The sequence below is a fragment of the Nothobranchius furzeri genome, chromosome 17, assembly GCF_043380555.1.
Source record: "Nothobranchius furzeri strain GRZ-AD chromosome 17, NfurGRZ-RIMD1, whole genome shotgun sequence".
In the NCBI taxonomy this organism is placed as follows: Eukaryota; Metazoa; Chordata; class Actinopteri; order Cyprinodontiformes; family Nothobranchiidae; genus Nothobranchius; species Nothobranchius furzeri.
In genome coordinates, this window is record NC_091757.1 from 33,924,997 (window position 1) to 33,945,235 (window position 20,239).

A 20,239-nucleotide genomic window follows, 5' to 3' on the forward strand; every position below is an offset into this window, starting at 1 on the left:
AAGGAAACAATCAGGAACACATGGGCAGGTAAACAAGGGGCAGGTGAAACCAATAGGGACTAATCAAGGGCAGGGGAGAGACACAGTCAGGAGCAGATTGTGACACCTGCACTTATTATGGCTAACTTATTTAGTTGCAAGGTCATAGGTCATTGCCTTTCTGGAGTCCAGACAGATGTAATGCGTCCCTGGGTGTGTAACACAGCTTGTGTCTGCAAATTAAAAGTTAATTTCTGATCATTTTTATGTAAATACTTGACATTTGGGTACGCTACACATATATAAATAAATAGAAAAAATTCCCATCTCACCCTCCGCGGGTGGCCTCATCCTTCCAAACTTGGGTCCTCTACCAGAGCCCTAGGAGCTTGTAATCTTTCCCTGCATCTTGTGCAGCTCCTGTGCTGCCATGATGAGTGCCTCTGTGCTGTCCATCAGATCAGGGGTCTCATTTATCAAACATTGCATAGAATCCTTACTAAAACCGTAATTAAGCTCAGCAGAAAAAAAAAGTACTTATGCCAAGTGGGTTTGTGGCCTATAAAACATGGAGTACGCACAGCTGCACGCAATCCCTGCTTTATAAAACAGAGACTAACGAGAAAGGTTCTCAGCTGCTTTTTAGTCACATCCACCCTCACCACGCCCACTTTCTGCTATTAAAGGATTAATGCAAAGTGCCTTGTGGATCTCATGCATATACAAAAGCCGGCTCGTTGCAGCGCTCCACGACCGCAGATCAAGGAAGTGCAATTTTACAAGCAGAAATTGAGGTACTTGTGGGTGAGGTAGAGAAATGAAAGGAAGTGTTTTTGTAAAACAAATAAGAGAAAATCCACAGAGTGGCACAGCGTTGCTGAAGCCGTCAATGCTGTGAATTCTTCAGAGAGATCTGTGGCGGATATAAAATACAGGTCCAATCAGGATTCAATCCCCAGTCTCTCAGGTGAGAGTCACGTGCGCTAACCAGTCAGCCAAACGGAGATCTTCCTTGGCCAAGAAGCCAGGGTGCAAGCTCACTCTGTCACAGACACATAACATTCTGTCTCAATCTGCCCCCCGCTGATATTCAGCATTCCGTATTCTGCACTGCAGGCTGTGTGTGTGTGTGTGTGTGTGTGTGTGTGTGTGTGTGTGTGTGTGTGTGTGTGTGTGTGTGTGTGTGTGTGTGTGTGTGTGTGTGTGTGAGGGGGCTTGTTCTGTGCACACATGAAGCAGTACAAGTGATAATGCTACAGGATTTCATAATTTTATCCTTCTCAGCAGCAGCACTGCAGGTGCTCTCCATGTCCAACATGTGCGTAAGCCAGGTCCTTAGTCAACTTAAAGTTGCGCACATTTTTCTGCTAAGTTTTCTTTCATGAATCCCAAAGTTTGCATGGAAAGTTGCTTACGCAGTTTTCCGACCCCATTTTGTGAGTCAGCAAGCTTGATAAATGAGGCCCCAGCTCTTTCCAGCCATTGGTAGGATTTCTTGATATTTGCCACTTCTGTTATCTGTTGGTGGTACACCCATTTAGGGAGCACGTCATCTGTTGGTGCCTTAACTTTGATGTACTTATGAACTCACACTCACTAGTCCTCAACCTCCTTCCTTACAGCTAGAGCACAGTCTCAGGGTGCTGGACCCTACACGCATGGTTAGAAGCTCCCGTGTCTTAACATCTGTGGTCCATATTTCTTCCTTTGGACCTCTTAGTGTAGCTGTTTTTTGCTTGGATTTTGTGCTTGCCATTGAGCTGACTTCTTAGGACTTAATAGGTATTTGGCTGTGGCTCCTTTCCTTGTGACTTTATCAAGGTTGTCATTTGTTTGTGGGATACCAAGGTATTTGTAGCTGTCCTCATTGTCTGCTATTGTTCCTTCTGGGAGTGTACAGTCTTCCCTTTCTTTGTCACCATCCGGCCACACTTCTCCAGTCCGATACAGCGCTGTAGATCCTGGTGGTATGGATCAGTGAGTCGATTCCATTTTTCTGGTTCTTCACTAAACACAGAAGGAATAGAGCTTGTGATTACCTTACACATTTTGGCTAATGTCGATGTCTCGCGCACTTTTGACATACAGCTTCATGTCATCCGTGTAGCTGAGGTGGCCGATTGTTGTTCCATTTTTGAGTCGGTATCCATAGCTAGTCTTGTTGATAGTTTGGCTCTGTGCATGTGTGTGTGTGTTTGTGTGTGTGTGCACGTGCGTGCGTGCGTGTGTGTGTGCTTGCGTGCATGCGTGTGTGTGTGTGTGTGTGTGTGTGTGTGTGCGCTTGCGTGCGTGTGTGCTTGCGTGCGTGTGTGTGTGTGTGTGTGTGTGTGTGTGTGTGTGTGTGTGTGTGTGTGTGTGTGTGTGTGTGTGTGTGTGTGTGTGTGTGTGTGTGTGTGTGCGTGTGTGTGTGTGCGCGTGCTTGCGTGCATGTGTGCATGCGTGCGTGTGTGTGCGTGTGTGTGTGCTTGTGTGTGTGTGTGTGTGTGTGTGTGTGTGTGTGTGTGTGTGTGTGTGTGTGTGTGTGTGTGTGTGGTTTTCTCACTGCAAAGACCCATAGTAGTCCTTGCATGAGCAAGGCTCATTTGTGCGTCATTTTCCAGCGTACGAAACAACAAAATTGCAAGGGAAATCTTTTTGTGATCTGCCACTTTTGAGTTTAGTATGCATACCTGCCATGTTTCCTCTAATGAATGCTGTGAACATTTAATTTGATAAACCAGTAAAGGTTAATTGGAGGTCTCCAATGGAATGTCATTAATTGCATCATAATTTATCAGTTTTACATCAGAGTGAGTTCTCTCTAATAATCTACACCCACATCTGATCCTCTCTGCGTATGCAAGCATCGAGTCATTAAGACTCATTAAAACATTGGGATGCCGACCCACCTGTGCTAATGCTGAGTTATCAGCAATGTGCCAAACATCCAGAGTCTGGGTATAAAACACAATATCTCAATATTAAAATGTCCATCTTCACGACAGAAGGTCAAGTCTTTCCTGTGTGCGGTTTAAAAAATTACCTCCAGCTTTACTTTGTTGGCAGTGCAATGATCTTTGAAATTCTAAACATTTGTCCCATTAAATTGTAATAATTAGTTTGTATCATCTCCCAAATAGCAGAACCCCATTTTCAGTGGTTTGTAATTCTTCTGGCTGATAGAAAAACGCTGGATGGTTCAGCCCACCTAATCCCCATTGAACTGTGTGATGTTTGCCATCTGTGTGTTCTGAGTGGAGTAAGGCTGTTGTCAAAACTCTGTTGCTTTTCTCCCTGGTGAAAATGGGCAGCTCAGTTTAGAGCTGCATCATCCACCCACATCCCCCATTCATCTGAATAGCTTCAGGTGTGTGTTCATGCTATAGAAACATTTCACACCCTCAGTGTTACAACAGTACCTTCTGTAGTCTTCGTTCTAGGCAGTTTTCTTTTCATTAAACTAGGTTAGGACTTATTTGATTTGCAGGTAACGTCTGAAGGATCCTCATGAAGGCACCTCATGCTGGACTGTGCTGGAGCAGTTCAGTCACGTTTTAATAAGCTTCATTTAAAGAAAAGCACACCCATGTTTAGGTAAACCCTTTCTGCAGCAAAAAGCATAAAAATACCCCCGCTGATTGTGGCACACGTTTGGTGTAAAATATTTCACATCCTCTCAGAGCTGGGGTAAATTGTATCTTGGGGTAAAAAAGGGAAATGAGCAATCTGCTGGACTGGTGCCTTGACTAACAGAGGACAGGTATGTCAGGAAAATCTGTGTTTCTTCCTCTGACGAGAGTCAGAAATTGTTTAATCTACAAAAATGAAAGTAGAGCTAATCTTTTCCAGATGCTAAAGCCTAGTTCTTACATCTCTATCAGCCTGGGTGTAGTGTCGAGCACCTGCATTGACGAAGAAGTTTTTCTTTCTATTTCCTGGGGATTGTTGCAAAGCCGCCAGGACAACAGAGGGTTGCATTACTTGGAGGGGTTCTGCCACCACTGTAGTCACAGCTCTGATCCACAATAGTGTATTTAGTAGGGATGAGCGAGTACACCACTATCTGTATCTGTTCAACCAACTAAATTATCTGTATCTGTATATGTACTCGGAATGGGCGTGGCATAACCCGGAAGTGGGCGTGGTTTGACCGGAAGTGGGTGTGGTTTACATCAATATATTATTTTAAGTCTGAAATTGATATGGAATCATGGAAAGTTGCTATGTGTATTGTTTATTTGAAAACTATTTACAGAGCAGCCTCAGAATTTAGATTAAATATTTTTGATCACAATAGTAAAGGAACTATTACAAAACAAGTGTTTCAATAAAATCAGAACATATTTAAGTGCATGGATTAATACATCTGAACTCATGCAGTAGGAACTAGGAAATATGAAATACTAGAACCAGACACAACTTTATGTGTATTTTTTAATTTTAATTTGAATAAACTGATTTTTTTCTTAATGTTCTTGGCATTTTGCCCCACACAAAGTTAAACAAAACAATGTTGATTAAGGTGTGTGTGTGTGTGTGTGTGTGTGTGTGTGTGTGTGTGTGTGTGTGTGTGTGTGTGTGTGTGTGTGTGTGTGTGTGTGTGTGTGTGTGTGTGTGTGAGAGAGAGAGAGAGAGACAGAGAGGGAGAGAGAGGGAGTTAAAATGAAAAAAAAACGACCAGAGCGGAGGCGGAGGTAGTAGTGACTGACGCAGCACTTCAGCTCTGTCTTGTCAAATGCACCATGTAAGTTACGAAAAAAGTAACTTTAAATATTCAACCGAAAAAGAGGCGAGCTGAAGAAAACCTAGGCAAAACTAGTTTCGACTGAAGGCTTCAGTCTTCCTCAAAGCGTCATCCAATTTTTTGCCATTTTGTCATTTATCAGCTGGCCTGGGAGCATAACTGTCAGCAGATATGAGATAAACATCTTTAAACAGGCAAAACGCTTGTCTTAAAAAAAGAAATTTGAGTAATTTGATTTATAACGAAGACAAAATGAACTGTTTTTTTTTATCTAAGCCAGCTTCATTGTGGAATAAGGTGCTGTGGACTGATGAAACTAAAGTGGAGTTATCTGTGCATAACAAGGGGCGTTACGCATGGAGGAAAAAGAACACAACATTCCTAGACAAACCCCTGGTACCTACAGTAAAACATGGTGGTGGTTCCATCATGCTGTGGGCTGTGTGGCCAGTGCAGGGACTGGGAATCTTGTTAAAGTTGAGGGACACATGGATTCCACTCAATATCAGCAGATTCTGGAGACCAACGTCCAGGAATCAGTGACAAAGCTGAAGCTGCACTGGGCTGCATCTTTCAACAAGACAATGACCTTAAATCTACTAAGGCATTTATGCAGAGGAACAAGTAGAACGTTCTGGAATGACCATCTCAGTCCCCAGACCTGAATATTATTGAACATCTGTGGTGTGAGTTAAAGAGAGCTGTCCATGCTCAGAGATGTTTTGTAAAGAAGAATGGTCCAAAAAATCTTCAACCAGAATCCTGACTCTCACTGGGAGCTACAGGAAGTGTTTAGAGGTTGTTATTTCAGCAAAAGGAGGATCTACTAAATACTGAGTTCATTTCTTTTTTGTGGTGCCCAAATTTCTGCCTAATTTTATTTAAACAACTATTGCACACTTTCTGTAAATCCTATAGTCTTTGTTTCACTTCCCAAATATCAGTGTGTGTGTGTCCTCTTTGATATATTTAACTAAATCTTTTATCATAACAACCAACAATTTATGCAGGAAAACCATGAACATTAACAAGACTACCCAAACTGTTGCTTCCCACTGTAACTAGCTGTTTGTGAGTCTGCAACCAAGATCTCAGACTATCTAGTTCAACGAATAAGTGGCAAATAATGATCTTAAATACAAACACAAATATTTGCATTTGGCTTAGATTTAGCGTTGCTATAAACTTTATTGTACTGAATGTTACTGAACTTCTGTACTCTGCTGATCCAATTTTCACTGCACTGGCAATAACATTTAAACTAATCGTATTTAAATATCAGCAAAAATGCTTTTATATCATACATGTGCATTACATCACTTATCTCATGGATTTCTCCTCATCTTTGGAATATTCCTTTATTATTGTAAGACTGTAAAACCCAATAATGTCACATTTTCTCTGTTCAGATGTGCTGCTGGGAACTCTATCATCCCTGAAAAGCATCTCAAAAGGTACCTTCATTTCTCCAACATCAAACCCAACTCCTGCAGCCTCCTCCACCTCAGAAGAGACCAGAGTAAAGGTTGCACCAGCAGACATGCTGACTGACCATTTCCTCTAACTGGCAAGGTATGTCTGCTCACAGAAATCCATTTCAAGTTGAGAAAAGCTTCCTGTTCTTTCAACAATAGGATGGATGAAGGCGTCAACATGAGTGTTAGAAAAGACTCAGAAAAGCTGGCTGTCTTTTTTAATGTCTTATTTGGGGCACCAAAGATCTTGCCCTGATGTTTAATTGGTTATAGAGACTGGTGGTAAGTCTCAGCTAACACTATTCTATAGTTATGATTATAAACCTCAGCATGCAGATCTGATAATACCCTCTCATCTATTAAGACCTGAGGCTCATTCTGAGAAAACGTTTCTTTCTTTCTCTCTGCTGCATCATGGATGTTCAGGTGGTCTTAGTGAATCGTGCCGTTTCCTGGGCTGGAGGAGGCGAGTCAGAAGAGAGTTCAATAGACGTGGTGGATAGTGGTTTTGGGAGGTGAATTCTTTTTTGTGGAAGAAATTTGGTTTGAGATTTCATCCAGAAAATGTTTCCGATACACGAATCCAGGAGCAGATAAGCACTCGGAGTCTGGGTGGAATTCTTGGCTCGGAGTAAATCGGGCAGTCGTGATGTCCAGCCTGGTCTTACGTAGCAGCAGGACGTTGAAGGTGAATAAAAAAGGGTGTGATTAGAACCATAGATGCAGAGTACACCCTGTATACCTGATGGACAGGTAGAGGGTAGGTTTGCTACACCAGGTGTGAAAGGTTGAATTTCTTTTTGTAGGTGTGTTGTTGGTGCAGACCAGGTGGTGCTGGCGGTGGTGTTTTCTGGGAGAAAATTCCAGCTAGCAGCATGTAGGCCTTCTCCTTAAGCAGCCAGACAGTATTAAGCGTGTACCAAGCTTACATCATGGTGCGCTGTGACTTCCCCTCCTTTCAGCCTGTATAAGGAAAGCATCATGTTTGTTGCACATGCAGTAAGTCACAACCTAGGCTACTGTTAGTCCCCTTCTGACTCCTGCAGACGACATTTAAAACGGCATGCATTTGTGCCAAACACTAAATGTTTGGTGTTGTTCATATTAATAGCATCTTTTGAGCAAATATTGTGGTTTGCTGCCAAAATCCACACAGCCCAGAGAACACTGTATTACCAAAAGTATTGGGGTGTCTCCCTTTACACACATGAACCAAAGCGACATCCCATTCTGAATCCATAGGGTTTGTTTCTGGAGTTAGCTCACCCTCTGCAGCAATGGCAGCTTCATCTCTTCCAGGTTTTTACAAGTTTAAGAGTGGGTTGGAATTTTTGAGCTTCTGTCAGAAGCACAGTTGTGATGTCTGGCATTGAAGACATGACCTACAGCTTCAGCTATGATTCATCCCAAAGGAGGTGGCTGAGGTTGGCACTCAACCCAGAGTCGTTGAATTCATGGAGGGTTCCAATATTTATGACAATATATATCACCTGTGAGTGTCAGGTGGTGTCATCTCATGTCCGTTATGCTAACTTCTGTCACGTAGAAGAGTGAAGCCGAACCACCGCCTTGATGGCAACAATTAGATAAAGCATTAACCACACGTTTAAGCTGCATAGGCCACGTGACCACAAGACAAGTCCCACCCTCTTGTTTTGCACCAGATTGTTAAAAAGAAAAACAACAAAAATGTAGAAAAAGAGAAATTCTGGGAAATCTGCTCTCTTTCATTCAAGCACTTTGCATTAAAGGTGAAGGTTAGTCCTTCCACACCAGACAAATGTAACATGTTCACAGGCTGGTTCTGCATTTACAAGAGGAAGTGGTGCTGCTACTGCTGGATACATTTGAAGCAAAATGTGTATTTTTACCTAAGTGAGTTTCAGACATGACCAGAAACCCCTACAGGTAACATAAACTAGTTTTCCACTCAATAATAACTCAGGTAATGCTGACAGGAAGCACAAACCAAAATGTGGTCTCTGGAAATTTTATCTTGAATGTTTCACAGCATTCATAGAACATTAGTTTATAAATCCTTACATCACCGTCCCTTTATGATGCCCAGCATAAACAGCATCAGCTGTCTCCGGTGCAGCTGGACACCTCCTGCAGGATCTATCAGAACAAATCTGCCAAATTAAACAAGCTATGTGAGATAAAAAGTGGTGCGAAGGTAAATAAAATAGCACTCACATGAATAACATTATAGTAATGTTGTAGTTTAACCTGACTCAGTTAGTTTGTCTGTTTCTTCTATAGGTGCTCCACTAAATCTGGATTTAACTGTCATGGTCTGCGTCTGCGTCTTTCCCCATGTGTCTCCTGATGTTCTCCATCCCTCTCTAGATTCCCCTTTTGTGTCTCATAGCGCCCTCATGCGTCCTTTGTCTGCGTCTCATTTATGTGTCTTCTGTTTGTAGCCCTTCAGGTCATCCCCAGCCCCTCCAGCTGTAGCTCCAGCCTTTTTGTCCCCAGCTCCCTCCTGGGTTTCTTCATGTTCTCTTGGTCTCCCCACCATATTTCTATAGGTCTATTATTTCAGTTTTGTGTGTGTATTCCTTCTCAGCTAGGTGTGTGTGTGTGTGTGTGTGTGTGTGTGTGTGTGTGTGTGTGTGTGTGTGTGTGTGTGTGTGTGTGTGTGTGTGTGTGTGTGTGTGTGTGTGTGTCCTTCCCCAGTCAGGTCCGGTGTCCTCCCATACTCCTTCCTGCTCCTCCTCCATGATTAGTTACTGCCTTCACCTTGTTCTCTCCCCACACACCTGCAGCTCATCTGCCTCCCATTATGCCCCAGTCTATAAAGCCCTGTCTGTTTCTCGTTGTCTTGTCTGTCCATTGTTTGTAATTCTGTCAGTCTCGTCTCTCTTGGATTATTAGGTTGTTGTTGTTTTTTTGTCTTCTCGAGTTCTCTAAGGTTTTTGGATTTCCAGATCGTTATCTGGTTTGTGGATTTTGGCTCTCAGCCTTGGATTTACTTTGTTTTTGGCTCACCTTTAAACAAAGGATTTTACTTAATCTTCATCCCTGCCTCGTGTCATCCCGGGTACTGCATTTTGGGTCCTACCAACTCCGCAACGTGACATTAACAGCTTTTCTCTGAGCTTTGTATGTGATAGTTGAAAGCACAGAATTAATTTATTGCTTATATGATTCATTTGTGTAATTATTTGATTTGCAACAAAAGCTTCTGTTTCATAATGTAAAAGAGCTTATGATTGATTAGATTTCTCTGATTTATGTAAAAAAAATAGTTGCTGGTAAAGAAACTTAAAAAAAACAGTCTGGTTGTTCAGAGAGAAACATCCTGCTTCAAGGTAATGACTTCAGCAGCCTGCAGGAAAACAAATTCCGTGTTTGCATCTTATTTCTGTTTCCTTGAGTAGAAATAAAGGTTTACAATAAGGATCCCTCCTTAACATCAGTTAGGGAATTATTAAGCATTAATAAACCATTAAATAAAGTATTAACAACTGCTTTTATGCATAATATAGCATTAACAAATAAATTATTTAATGCATTATTAAGCAGTTTACTATTGTCTCTTACTGAACCTAAGAGTCCAAAATTAATTCAGTAATGATTAATTATGGTTAAGTAAGGCTTAGGAGTCTATTAAGCATTTAGAAAGTGATTCCAAAGCAGATCAGTGTTTTTATCTCACCTAGGGTCAGATAAGGTCTTCCTGATGACAAGCACAGTACAGCATTAGTAAGACTTTAATAACTGTTTATTAATGCCCATCCAAGTAACATCCAAAGTACAGGGTAGGATTAGTGGATGCATTAGTTAACTGTTACTCATTGCTTATTCGCTGCAAATATGGTTACTTTAATAATTATTAATGGTTAATGAACGTGTTAGCTAACATGGCAATTAACACACATGATACAAAGTAGTTAAATAATATAAGTGTTATTTAAAGTTTAGTACTTCATTAACTAATGTTCAGTTGGCATTAGTTAACTGCTTAATAATTCATTAAATAATATGTTTAGTAATTTCATGTAATGCATTAAAGCAGTTGTTAACACTTTGTTCAATGGTTTATTAATGCTTAATAATGCACTACGTAATATTAATAAAGGGACCCTTGTTGTAAAGACTTACAGAACATGGACGTTTCTGTTTAGATAATAATCAGTCTGATTGTTTCAGAACTATCATTAAACAAAGACTCCTCGCTCAGCTCTGTGCTTGAATGATGCTTTGATAATCAGAACTGGGTTTAGTTGGGAGTTGCGGACAGCTCTTCGTGTCAGGAGCCGACCTGCGGGGGAAATAGTTTCCTGTCTCTGAGTGAGGTGTCTGTGACAGACAGATTCCTGTCTCGACTCTTCTGTAAGATGTCTCACAGGCTTAAATTTCAAATTTCTCAAGTATGGTTCCACATTTTGTCATGAATGAATGAATGAATGAATGAATGAATGAATGAATGAATGAATGAATGAATGAATCAAGTTACCAGTGTCCGTTTCACTGGCTTCTTTTAAAGCATTTGATGTGTCTCGAAGCTCAAAGCCTTTCTTGAAAATAATGATGTGGTGACCATCTTTTATCAAGTTGCTGCCAAAGGTTTGTCCATTTTATTTGAATGAATCATTTCTCAAAGTTTAATTTAAGAATAATTAGATTAGCACAATGGCTGCACAGTGGTGCAGTGGTGATTTGAACCCAGGACCTTGCAGCAAGAAGTTCCTGGGTTCGAATCCCAGCCTGGGGGTCTACCTGCATGGAGTTATCGTGTGTTGCCCTGTGATGGAACTGTAACCTGTCCAGGGTGTACCCTGCCTCAGACCCCTGTGACCCTGCATGGACAAGCGGGTATAGACGATGGGGGGATAGATTAGCGCAGCCCTTCCTGCACAACACTCGCTGTGCGTAGGGCCTTGCAATCCATGTGGGGGCATACTGCACAAGAGGATGCATTCTCCTCCATGAGGCACTCAGTGCACACAAAACACTAGCTATATCCAGATAGTTAACCTGTTGAGGGGTTATTTTTCAGATTTAATCCCACTTCAGACTCAAAGCGAGCTCACACCAGGAATCTTAAAGTAATGAAAAAAGGTGGTGGTAATTTGTAAAGAAGCATCCTTTCAAATGCAGAACAAACATGAGAGCTCGACTAATTGCTGTGTAAGAGTGTTTTCAAGAGCACAATGTGTTTATTACCCCCCATCAGTGGCCAAGTGATGTTTGTGTATTTGCAGCTCCGACAGAGAACAATAAAAAAATACTGTTGATGAAAAATATCTGTTATTCTGTGAATTAATTACCGTCACTTTTGAGGAGAATTTGTTCAACTGAGCTTCAGCTCTGCAGAAAAAAATTCTCCTTCCAAATGAGTGCTTGTTCTTTATTGACTGATGATAGAACAGTGAGGCGCTACAGCTTCCGCCCAATCTCATTCTCATCACCAGCTATTCTCCACGGCACAGCTGGTGGGCCACGCCGCTCTTCTGCTCTCCTCATTTGTGTTTTCTGCAAAAAGAAAAAACGGTTGTGAAGTCACATTATTAACTCCCTGATGTTTACAGGAAACGTGAGCTATCGTCGTGGCAGAGACGGGGCAGGAAGTGTTCATGTTCTTTAAAGAAACTCTTTTCCATCCAACTCATGTGATGTTTAAGGACCCATCCTCTCCACAGCATCCCCCTGTGTGCCAGACTTCACTGGACTTCAGCTCAAGAAGCACATCTTATTGGATTATGGAGTCCACCGACTATGCTCATGTTGCTGGAGTGTGTGTGTGTGTGTGTGTGTGTGTGTGTGTGTGTGTGTGTGTGTGTGTGTGTGTGTGTGTGTGTGTGTGTGTGTGTGTGTGTGTGTGTGTGTGTGTGTGTGTGTGTGTGTGTGTGTGTGTGTGTGGTTTGATGGTAAAATTCTATTTACCCACCCATTTTTTATTTAGAATTCCTTCACAGAGCCTGTTTTCAGGTCCAGAGGTTAGAAATTTAAATCTTGGAGGCTTTCTGAGGCTTGTTTCACACGGATTTAGCAGCTGTTGTCTAACTTCACCCTTGAGGAAGCGATGCGTCTGCAAGGACAGTATAAGTTTTTGGCAGACACTCCTGGCTGACTGGACTCTGCTTGTGTATAAATGATGCAGAAGCAGAGATTTAGCACAGGGGGGACTTTCTGGCCCAATCCTAATTTGTGTCATTGGGTTCTGTTCAGGGTGGTAACCCTGCTGACCTTTTACTGATTTTACTCCAGATCCGCTAAAATACCTTCAGACTGAAGCAGATGTTTCAGCTGTGGAGTATAATTTATTTACAATTAACCCTTTAAATCTTGATTCATGAAAGAATAATCAGACAAAAGCTGAAGAGGAAGTTGGCTAATGTTATTATAACCTGTATGTAATTATGGACAACAAAGGGTTTATTGTGGAGCTAACCGCTCAGATGAGGGTAGTCTGTGTGTAATTTGCTGCCTGTACTCCTCTCATGTTGCTCTTTGAAGGGCTGAGTGATTGTCCTCCTTCCTGCTGGAGGCGACATCCTCACACTGAAGTCTTTCTACCTTTAGAAGATGAATAAATGTGTCTAACAGGCTCCCTGACATTGAAACATCGTGAGTCACTCTGCTCTGCTATTTAGGTGCGACTGCTAGCCAGCCCAGATTTCCTCCAGCCTCTCCCCTCCCTGTTTTTGCTCATTTGTTTCCCTCCCCTGCTATGCTGTTTACATGTAATTTGGACATCTGTCAAGGTTGTTTGCCTGCTACCCTGTCGTGGGATTAGGCCTCCTTTGCCAAAGCTGAGAAGACATATGAGGACGGAGGAAAGTCCTGGCTGTGAAGACAGGCAACGTCTGGCTGTTTCTCATCTACCAGGTTCACTGGGATAATTAAGAAAGCAACAAGGGTGCAGAGGAGCAACAAGTTCAGCACATTTGGGTCACTGATTCCACATCCATGCATCATGCTCGTCCTGTTCCCGCCTGTTATTCTTAGTGCTAGCCAGTGTCCCAGTACTGTCTGTTAGAGCCCACCTTGTCTTATCACACAGTCTGTTCAGCTCACTGCTTCAACACCGGGGGGGAGGAAGTGGGGGAATTGACTTCTTGCTGATTTAACAGCAATACCTTGTACCTCACAAGCCCTGATATGTGCAGGATGGCTCAGGTACGCCCTGCAGCACAGATTTCTGTGGGTGTGGTGAGTCTGGCCTGGAGCTCAGGTGCACTGTGTGAAAATGCACAGGTTGCAGCAAGAAGGGAGGGGAGCAGCGCTGATTTGAAATTAGCTTTCTGGTCATGTTTCATGCCGAGCGCTACTAATTTGTTCATCTCCTTAATGAACATCATTGGCAGGACTGCATTAACCCAGCACTTGAGTTTCCTAATGGCTATAGCGTCACGCTCCGTGCTCACATCATACTGTACCTCAGCTGCAATCAATACTGGATCATTTCACCAGTCCGTCCAACTTCGTTCAAAATGTCTCTTTCCATTTTTAGAATCAACACAGTGAGAGTTGGTGCTTTATAAATGGTGATAAAAAGGCCCATTAATTAACCCCATCGCTTCTGGTAAATCAGTCCCTCAGAGTTAATAGGAGGTTTGAGCTGTCTGGATCTCCTCTGGTAAGCTGGAGAGTGAATTAAGCTTTGTTTGGGGTGGGAGCAGCTGTCATTCTGCAGGTTGCATGTCTGTCTGTCTGTCTGTCTGTCTGTCTGTCTGTCTGTCTGTCTGTCTGTCTGACCGTATGTCTGTCTGTCTGTCTGACCGTATGTCTGTCTGTCTGTCTGACCGTATGTCTGTCTGACCGTATGTCTGTCTGTCTGTCTGTCTGTCTGTCTGTCTGTCTGTCTGACCGTATGTCTGTCTGTCTGACCGTATGTCTGTCTGTCTGTCTGTCTGTCTGTCTGTCTGTCTGACCGTATGTCTGTCTGTCTGACCGTATGTCTGTCTGTCTGACCGTATGTCTGTCTGTCTGTCTGTCTGACCGTATGTCTGTCTGTCTGACCGTATGTCTGTCTGTCTGACCGTATGTCTGTCTGTCTGTCTGTCTGTCTGTGTGTCTGTGTGTCTGTCTGTCTGTCTGTCTGTCTGTCTGTGTGTCTGTCTGTCTGTCTGTCTGTCTGACCGTATGTCTGTCTGTCTGTCTGTATGTATGTCTGTCTGTCTGTCTGTATGTCTGTCTGTCTGTCTGACCGTATGTCTGTCTGTCTGTCTGCCTGTCTGTCTGACCGTATGCCTGTCTGTCTGTCTGTATGTCTGTCTGTCTGTCTGTATGTCTGTGTGTCTGTCTGTCTGTCTGTCTGTCTGTCTGTCTGTCTGTATGTCTGCGTGTCTGTCTGTCTATGAGTAACCTCACCCATAAATGGTTTGGGTTTCAGTTGTTTGTTGACACGTCATGACGTTCTTGCTAAAAATAAAAGGAACGGGCTGAGAAACGCCACCTGGGAACTCACACATTTACCTATCTCTGCTTTAAAAACACTAAGTAGGAAGTACAGTCGTGCTCCTGTGCAAAGGGAACTAGCGTGCACGCTGCTGATGAGTGACAAATGGCTGTAGGTGATAAACATCATAAAAGCAGAACAGCACCACGCAGACCTGTAATCATTAATCTGCCTTCAGCTGATTTACCTCCAAACCAAAACTAAAAACAGGATCAGGTACACAACTCCTGTAAATTTCTACATTTCTATTAGAAATCTAATGAATGAAGTGAACCCCCAGTTTCTATGATTAGAGCTTCTACACAGAAAACCAGTTAGAGGAGGTCTGGCATGTTCTGAGCGGGGGAGTGGCTACCAGGTGCACTATGGCCAGAGAGGGTGTGACCATAGTTACTGCTGCTGAGTTTCACCTGAGAACTAATAAGCTGCTCCCACACGACGACGGGTCTCCAGGGACACACGCTTGTTCTGGACTCATCCAGGTGCATCAGAACTTTTCTGTTTCTCCGCCTTTGCTGATCAGCGGACATTGATTTTGTTGGTGGTTTGAACCGACAGACACGATTTGCTTGCCTCCCGGTAAATGATGATTCTTTTTCTGCAAATAGAAAGCTAAAAAATGACATAAAGAGCTTGTTGTTTTGGTCTGGAGTTTGCATCAGAGCATCAAAACACTCAGATGACAAGCTGCGACTGAAATGAAATTCTTACGGTGTTTTTTTGCTTTTACCTGGTGTCAGTATTACGATGGATCCTACGTTTAGGAGTGTGTGGCTGAAGATGACTGTGTTGTTACTGATAACAAGTCTGTGGAGCTCAGGTGAGTTTCATTTTGTGTTTCCAGTTTTTATAAAAAGATGCTTCTCTCATGGCGATAGTGACATTCTCACTGGTGAACCACAATGCAGGCATTCAGAGAAGCACACACAGATCTACCCTCTGATTACCACATAACATTCATACCTTATATTGTATTATTTGTGCTGTTGCTAAGGATCGGACTGAGCGTTTAAAGTGAAAACCCTTGAGAGACCTCATTTATTTTTTTTGTCCCTAAGGAGGGAAATTGGCTCCGGGCCTCCTTCCAAGTCGTCTATTTTCATATACAAACAACACATTGACAGAGAAAAGGAAATCAGATTCATGCAGCAGGTGAACAGTGATCAGACACTCGTTTTCATCCACATGAAATCCCTTAAAGCCACAAAAGTCTTCACATTTCCCATCAGAACATTTGGCTGCCTTATTGATTTCTTAATTTCTGATGCAAGCCCTCTGTATCACAGCGAGAAGGCGTAATCTGGTGAAAGAGTGCAGAGGATTTGAATATTCTCAGCTCTTTGTATCAAGTTTAGCGACCGAGCTCACTGGCAAGCAGACAGAAAACGCATCTTCCTCACAACAGTGTTGTGCCCAGAGGGGCTTTCACAATGTAAACATTTGATTGACTAGATTCAGACGTTCTCCTGCTTCCTTTCATCACATCTGGCATTTACATGCTTTTATAAATACCTGCGACACACTTTGTTTTTGTCGCAGCGACACCAAAGTGCTTTCAGAGTGTAATGCCAGATTTTTCAGAGGAGAGGTGGATGATTTCTGCTCCTCTTTGGTATTTAGTTAACGGTATTTATCTGGAGGAAAGGCTGTTAGAAGCTCTGAATGCTGAACTAAGATAAAAATCCTGCATCTGTTTAGATCTGTTGCTGTTCATAATTAATCTGCACAAGAGTCTTTTCACCAGCGCCAAACTATCGGCAATAATTAAAATCCCCGGTCACAAACAGTGAGTCACCAGGGTGTGTGTCAACTCGCAAGGCTCGAAAGTGAATCTTGTCGAGTGGGTTTTTCATTTTTGCCCGTCCACTCAGTTTTAATCATTTGCTCATTTATTTCTCACAGTTAACAAACCTCCACAATTAAATTAGGATGCAGCTCATTTTGGGATATAAATCAGTCTGAGATTTTTTTGTGTTCCAGCTCTAAAACCCTTAAATCTTCAGCTGACTTAAGAGGCCAATTAGTTTCACGTTGGAAATCCTTTTCCACCCTGAGCCTGCTTAGACCCAGAGCTTGAATATCATCAAGCATAAAACATGTAAATTCATTAGTTTTAGTTCTCTGGTGTACTTCTGTGTTTCAGTGCCTTCAAGAGTCTGAGAGAGAGAGAAGTGTACTGGATGTATTTGGATTTTTGTGTTATTTTAGTGGCCGAGGCGATGCAGATAACTTCTTCGGGGCCACAGACCATTCAGCAGCCCGAGGGGGAGACGGTCACCCTTGGATGCACCTACACACCGGCTGCAGCAGACACGGGGGACCTGGACATCGAATGGTCCAACGTCAGCCCGGATATGACGCAGAAGGACAGGCTGGTACGTTGCCCTCATGCCTGTGAGTGAGAGGAATGTGGAAAACAAACCTGTCTGAGTGTGCGATTCATGACGTAACAGTGCACTGTTCGTGCACGCAGGAGGGCTATTTTGTATTTCATATTTCATTTTCAGCTCTGCTTGCTTTAAGATTGAATTCTCATCACTCTTTGCAAATTTTGCATCTCAGATCTTGTCGTTTACAGGCGGCCGGGTTCACTACTACAGCCCCGGCTTTTCTCAGAAGATGAAGTTCCTCTCAGACCCGTCGCAGGGAGACGCCTCTGTCAGTATCTCTAACGTGAAGGCCCCAGACACCGGCACCTACCAGTGTAAGGTCAAAAAGGCACCAGGCGTCGACATGAGGAAAGTCACTCTGGTCGTGCTGGGTGAGGAGTGAATTTTTGACACCTGTTTTACCAGTTCATTATCTCAGCCTTCCCATTCTTCGAATGTTCCCGTCACTCACACGGAATGTGAGAGCCCGTCTCAGTCTTTATTGCCATATCTAGGTGTTTAAACTCCCAGAATGAATTTATTAAATGAACCAGATTTATTTTCTCTCATTAGCTCCCCCCTCTCCGCCAAGGTGCTGGGTTGAAGGTGGTGAGGAGAAAGGTGGTCCGGTCTCCCTGCGCTGTAAATCCCAGTACGGCTCCATTCCCATCACCTATGTGTGGACTAGAGAAGGCGGAGCTGCAATGCCAGCCACTGCAACACAAAGTAAAGCAGCTCAATGCAAACATGTCCATTACATTCACTGTACTTGTCCTAATGCTGCCCTGCTGTCTTTAAGACCCAGAGAGTGGAGAGCTTTTGATAAAGAACCACACCGACAGCAACGTTGGAGTTTATGTGTGTAACGCTAAAAATTCTGTTGGTCAAGCTCAGTGCAGATACACACTGCATGCATACAACCGTAAGTCTAAAGCCCTCAGCAGCTTTGTGTAAAATGCAGATGGGATATAAGAGATATGTTGTAATGTCTTTGTGTCGTCTTCTTCTTCTTCCAGCAACCAATAGAGTGGGTGTCATTGTTGGTGCAGTGATAGGAGCTCTGCTGCTGTTTCTCCTCCTCCTCCTCCTCATCTTGCTCCTGTACTTCTGCTGCTGTAAGAAGCGCCACCAGAAGGAGTCCTCAAATGAAATCAGGTATTGCATCAGAGTCGGGAGGGGGAGGGTGTTTCGAGGCTCAGAGGGGAGGAAAAGAAAACAAAAATTCAAACATCACATCAGAACATCAGCTAACAGCTACTTGTTTTACCTTTTCTCCTCCGCCTCAGGGAGGACGTTACAGCTCCAGAGAGCCGACCAGCCAGCCGGAACTCCAGTATGCGCTCGATATTGGGGTACTGCACTCACCAAGGGGTGCAATACAGTTCTGTGAAAAGTCCTTTACCCAGCATCAATGAATCTGGGCCCACTTTGACAGGAAGTGATAATGGAGCAGCCAGCGCAGCGAGAGCTGCTTCTGGTAGATACGACCCTAAATACGGGTACCCGGTGTAGGAGAGAGCCGGGATCTACAGCTTCTAATGACATTTTTACTGTGCGACATTTTTGTAACAAATGGACTGTCGAATAGGTAAACTACCGCAGGTGGAATCATTTATTTGTCCAGAGAACAATGGGAGTGCCCATGACGCACGCCGCCAGTGCTGTTGTAACAAGAACAGGTTCTAGTAACAGGGTGATCTTAAACTTTATGTAAATAGATCTAACAAATGTATATTTTGTGAAGCTGCATTCTATTTTCTAACATGTAAATGAGTTGAACGTTTTAAAATTATCTACTGAATAAATTTTTTTCAAGTGAAGTCAGTGAGAGTCTATTCTAGGCTCATTCAGGCACATTTATCTGTTTTATTTTTTTATTTCTCATCAACGTCTGAGCAACAGAATGACATTTAATCACATCTCTATTAAAACTGAAATGAGTTGGCACTAATACGAAAGTGGGTATGTTTGCACTGCAGTAAAACGAGGTATGATTAATCACTCCGTGCACGTGTTCATGGGTTCAAAGTCAATTTAATTAGAAAAGTTGATAAAGGAGGAGTAAGTGAGGAAAACTAGAGCCAGGTTGGAATCTCTGACCTTAGAGCACAAGGTCAACGAAGAAAATCTGTTTTCACATTCGGGGAGTGAGTGGAGAGACTCTAAGTGCACCAGTTTAATATTTAAACTGTCAGATGGTCATGTGTCAGAAAATAACAAAATAAAAGGTCTGTTGACTCTTTTCTGCGGTCCTCCAGTGGAACGTTTTTCTTTTGCAGATTAAAGAGCTGAAAAATTGCCTTTTTGTGTGTTTTTTTCTCCAGTGTTTGCAGCCTTAAACTAGTTCTAAGTTGACTACAAACAGCCAAGGTTCTAACCTGTGGCTGACACCCTCAGCAGGTAGAGTCAGCACTACGCCCGCAGTCAAGCCTCTTTTAAAACACCACATGACGCCCTCTGCCCATCTTCAGAACGTGTGCTGAATTAATAACAGCAGCTAGGAGCAAGGCTGGATTATAATATGTGCAAACTGGGCACAGGCCCAGGGGCCCACAGCCACAAGGGGGCCCACGCGAGCAGCAGTCTTGTTTTGTTTTTGTTTTTGTGCGCAGCAGTCTTAACGTTGGAGAAAAAACTTAACAAGTAATTAAACTTGCGCCCGCATTTTCTAAGTTAACACACATTTCTTTTAACAACGGTAGTTTTTGCATCTTTACTGTCTGCTTCAGCCCTCTCCCCCCTCCCTCTGCTCAGCTGCCGCAAACTCACTGACGATCCTGCAGCCTCTCAGAGTTCCTGCTGATCTAAACATTGAAAGAATCATTTCATTTTCTGTTCCTCACTTCTGATTACCTTCAGTGGTGTCTGTTTGTTGAAACCACCAGGTACAAAAACGAACTTGTTTTTATTTGACTATGTTTCTGTCCTGTCTGTTTATTATCTTCCTGCATCTTCTCTCAATCCTGCAGAAAAACTGCTACCTGGCTTCATATATTCACCTCATGAGTTACCTTTGAACTGAAGTTCTAAAAGATCTACCGACTGCAAAAATAGCGGAGTGTGTGCTACGCGCCGGCCACACCGGTGCGGTGAAGTCACCGGAGGATGAAGCAGGTGATGCGCTCACTCCGCAGCAGCGAAACGCATCAGGCACAAATAAAAGACAGAAAGCATGAAAGGATATGAGCCGACATGAATGATCGCCTGTCAAATTTGTTTTTGAGGTGGCGATACTTTGAGAATGTTACTGCGGCCGTGCTCAGGACGCATCTGTCTGGAGCGC

At 43.1% G+C, this 20,239-nt stretch overlaps 1 protein-coding gene across 2 annotated transcripts; it reads left to right on the forward strand.

Annotated features, from left to right (window-relative positions):
• The first annotated feature begins 14,983 nt into the window (after positions 1–14,983).
• On the forward strand, positions 14,984–19,255 carry vsig8b (V-set and immunoglobulin domain containing 8b). 2 transcript variants are annotated; one of them, XM_015972065.3, is made up of 8 exons: positions 14,984–15,069; positions 15,328–15,407; positions 16,796–16,962; positions 17,150–17,348; positions 17,530–17,682; positions 17,756–17,878; positions 17,973–18,111; positions 18,243–19,255. In XM_015972065.3, the coding sequence occupies exons 2-8, from the start codon at positions 15,335–15,337 to the stop codon at positions 18,466–18,468; spliced, it is 1,080 nt and encodes a 359-aa protein (XP_015827551.3). In that variant the 5' UTR covers positions 14,984–15,069; positions 15,328–15,334; the 3' UTR covers positions 18,469–19,255. The 2 variants fall into 2 exon arrangements, with proteins under 2 accessions (XP_015827551.3, XP_015827550.3); XM_015972064.3 differs by having other exon boundaries at positions 15,021–15,166.
• Positions 19,256–20,239: the final 984 nt, after the last annotated feature.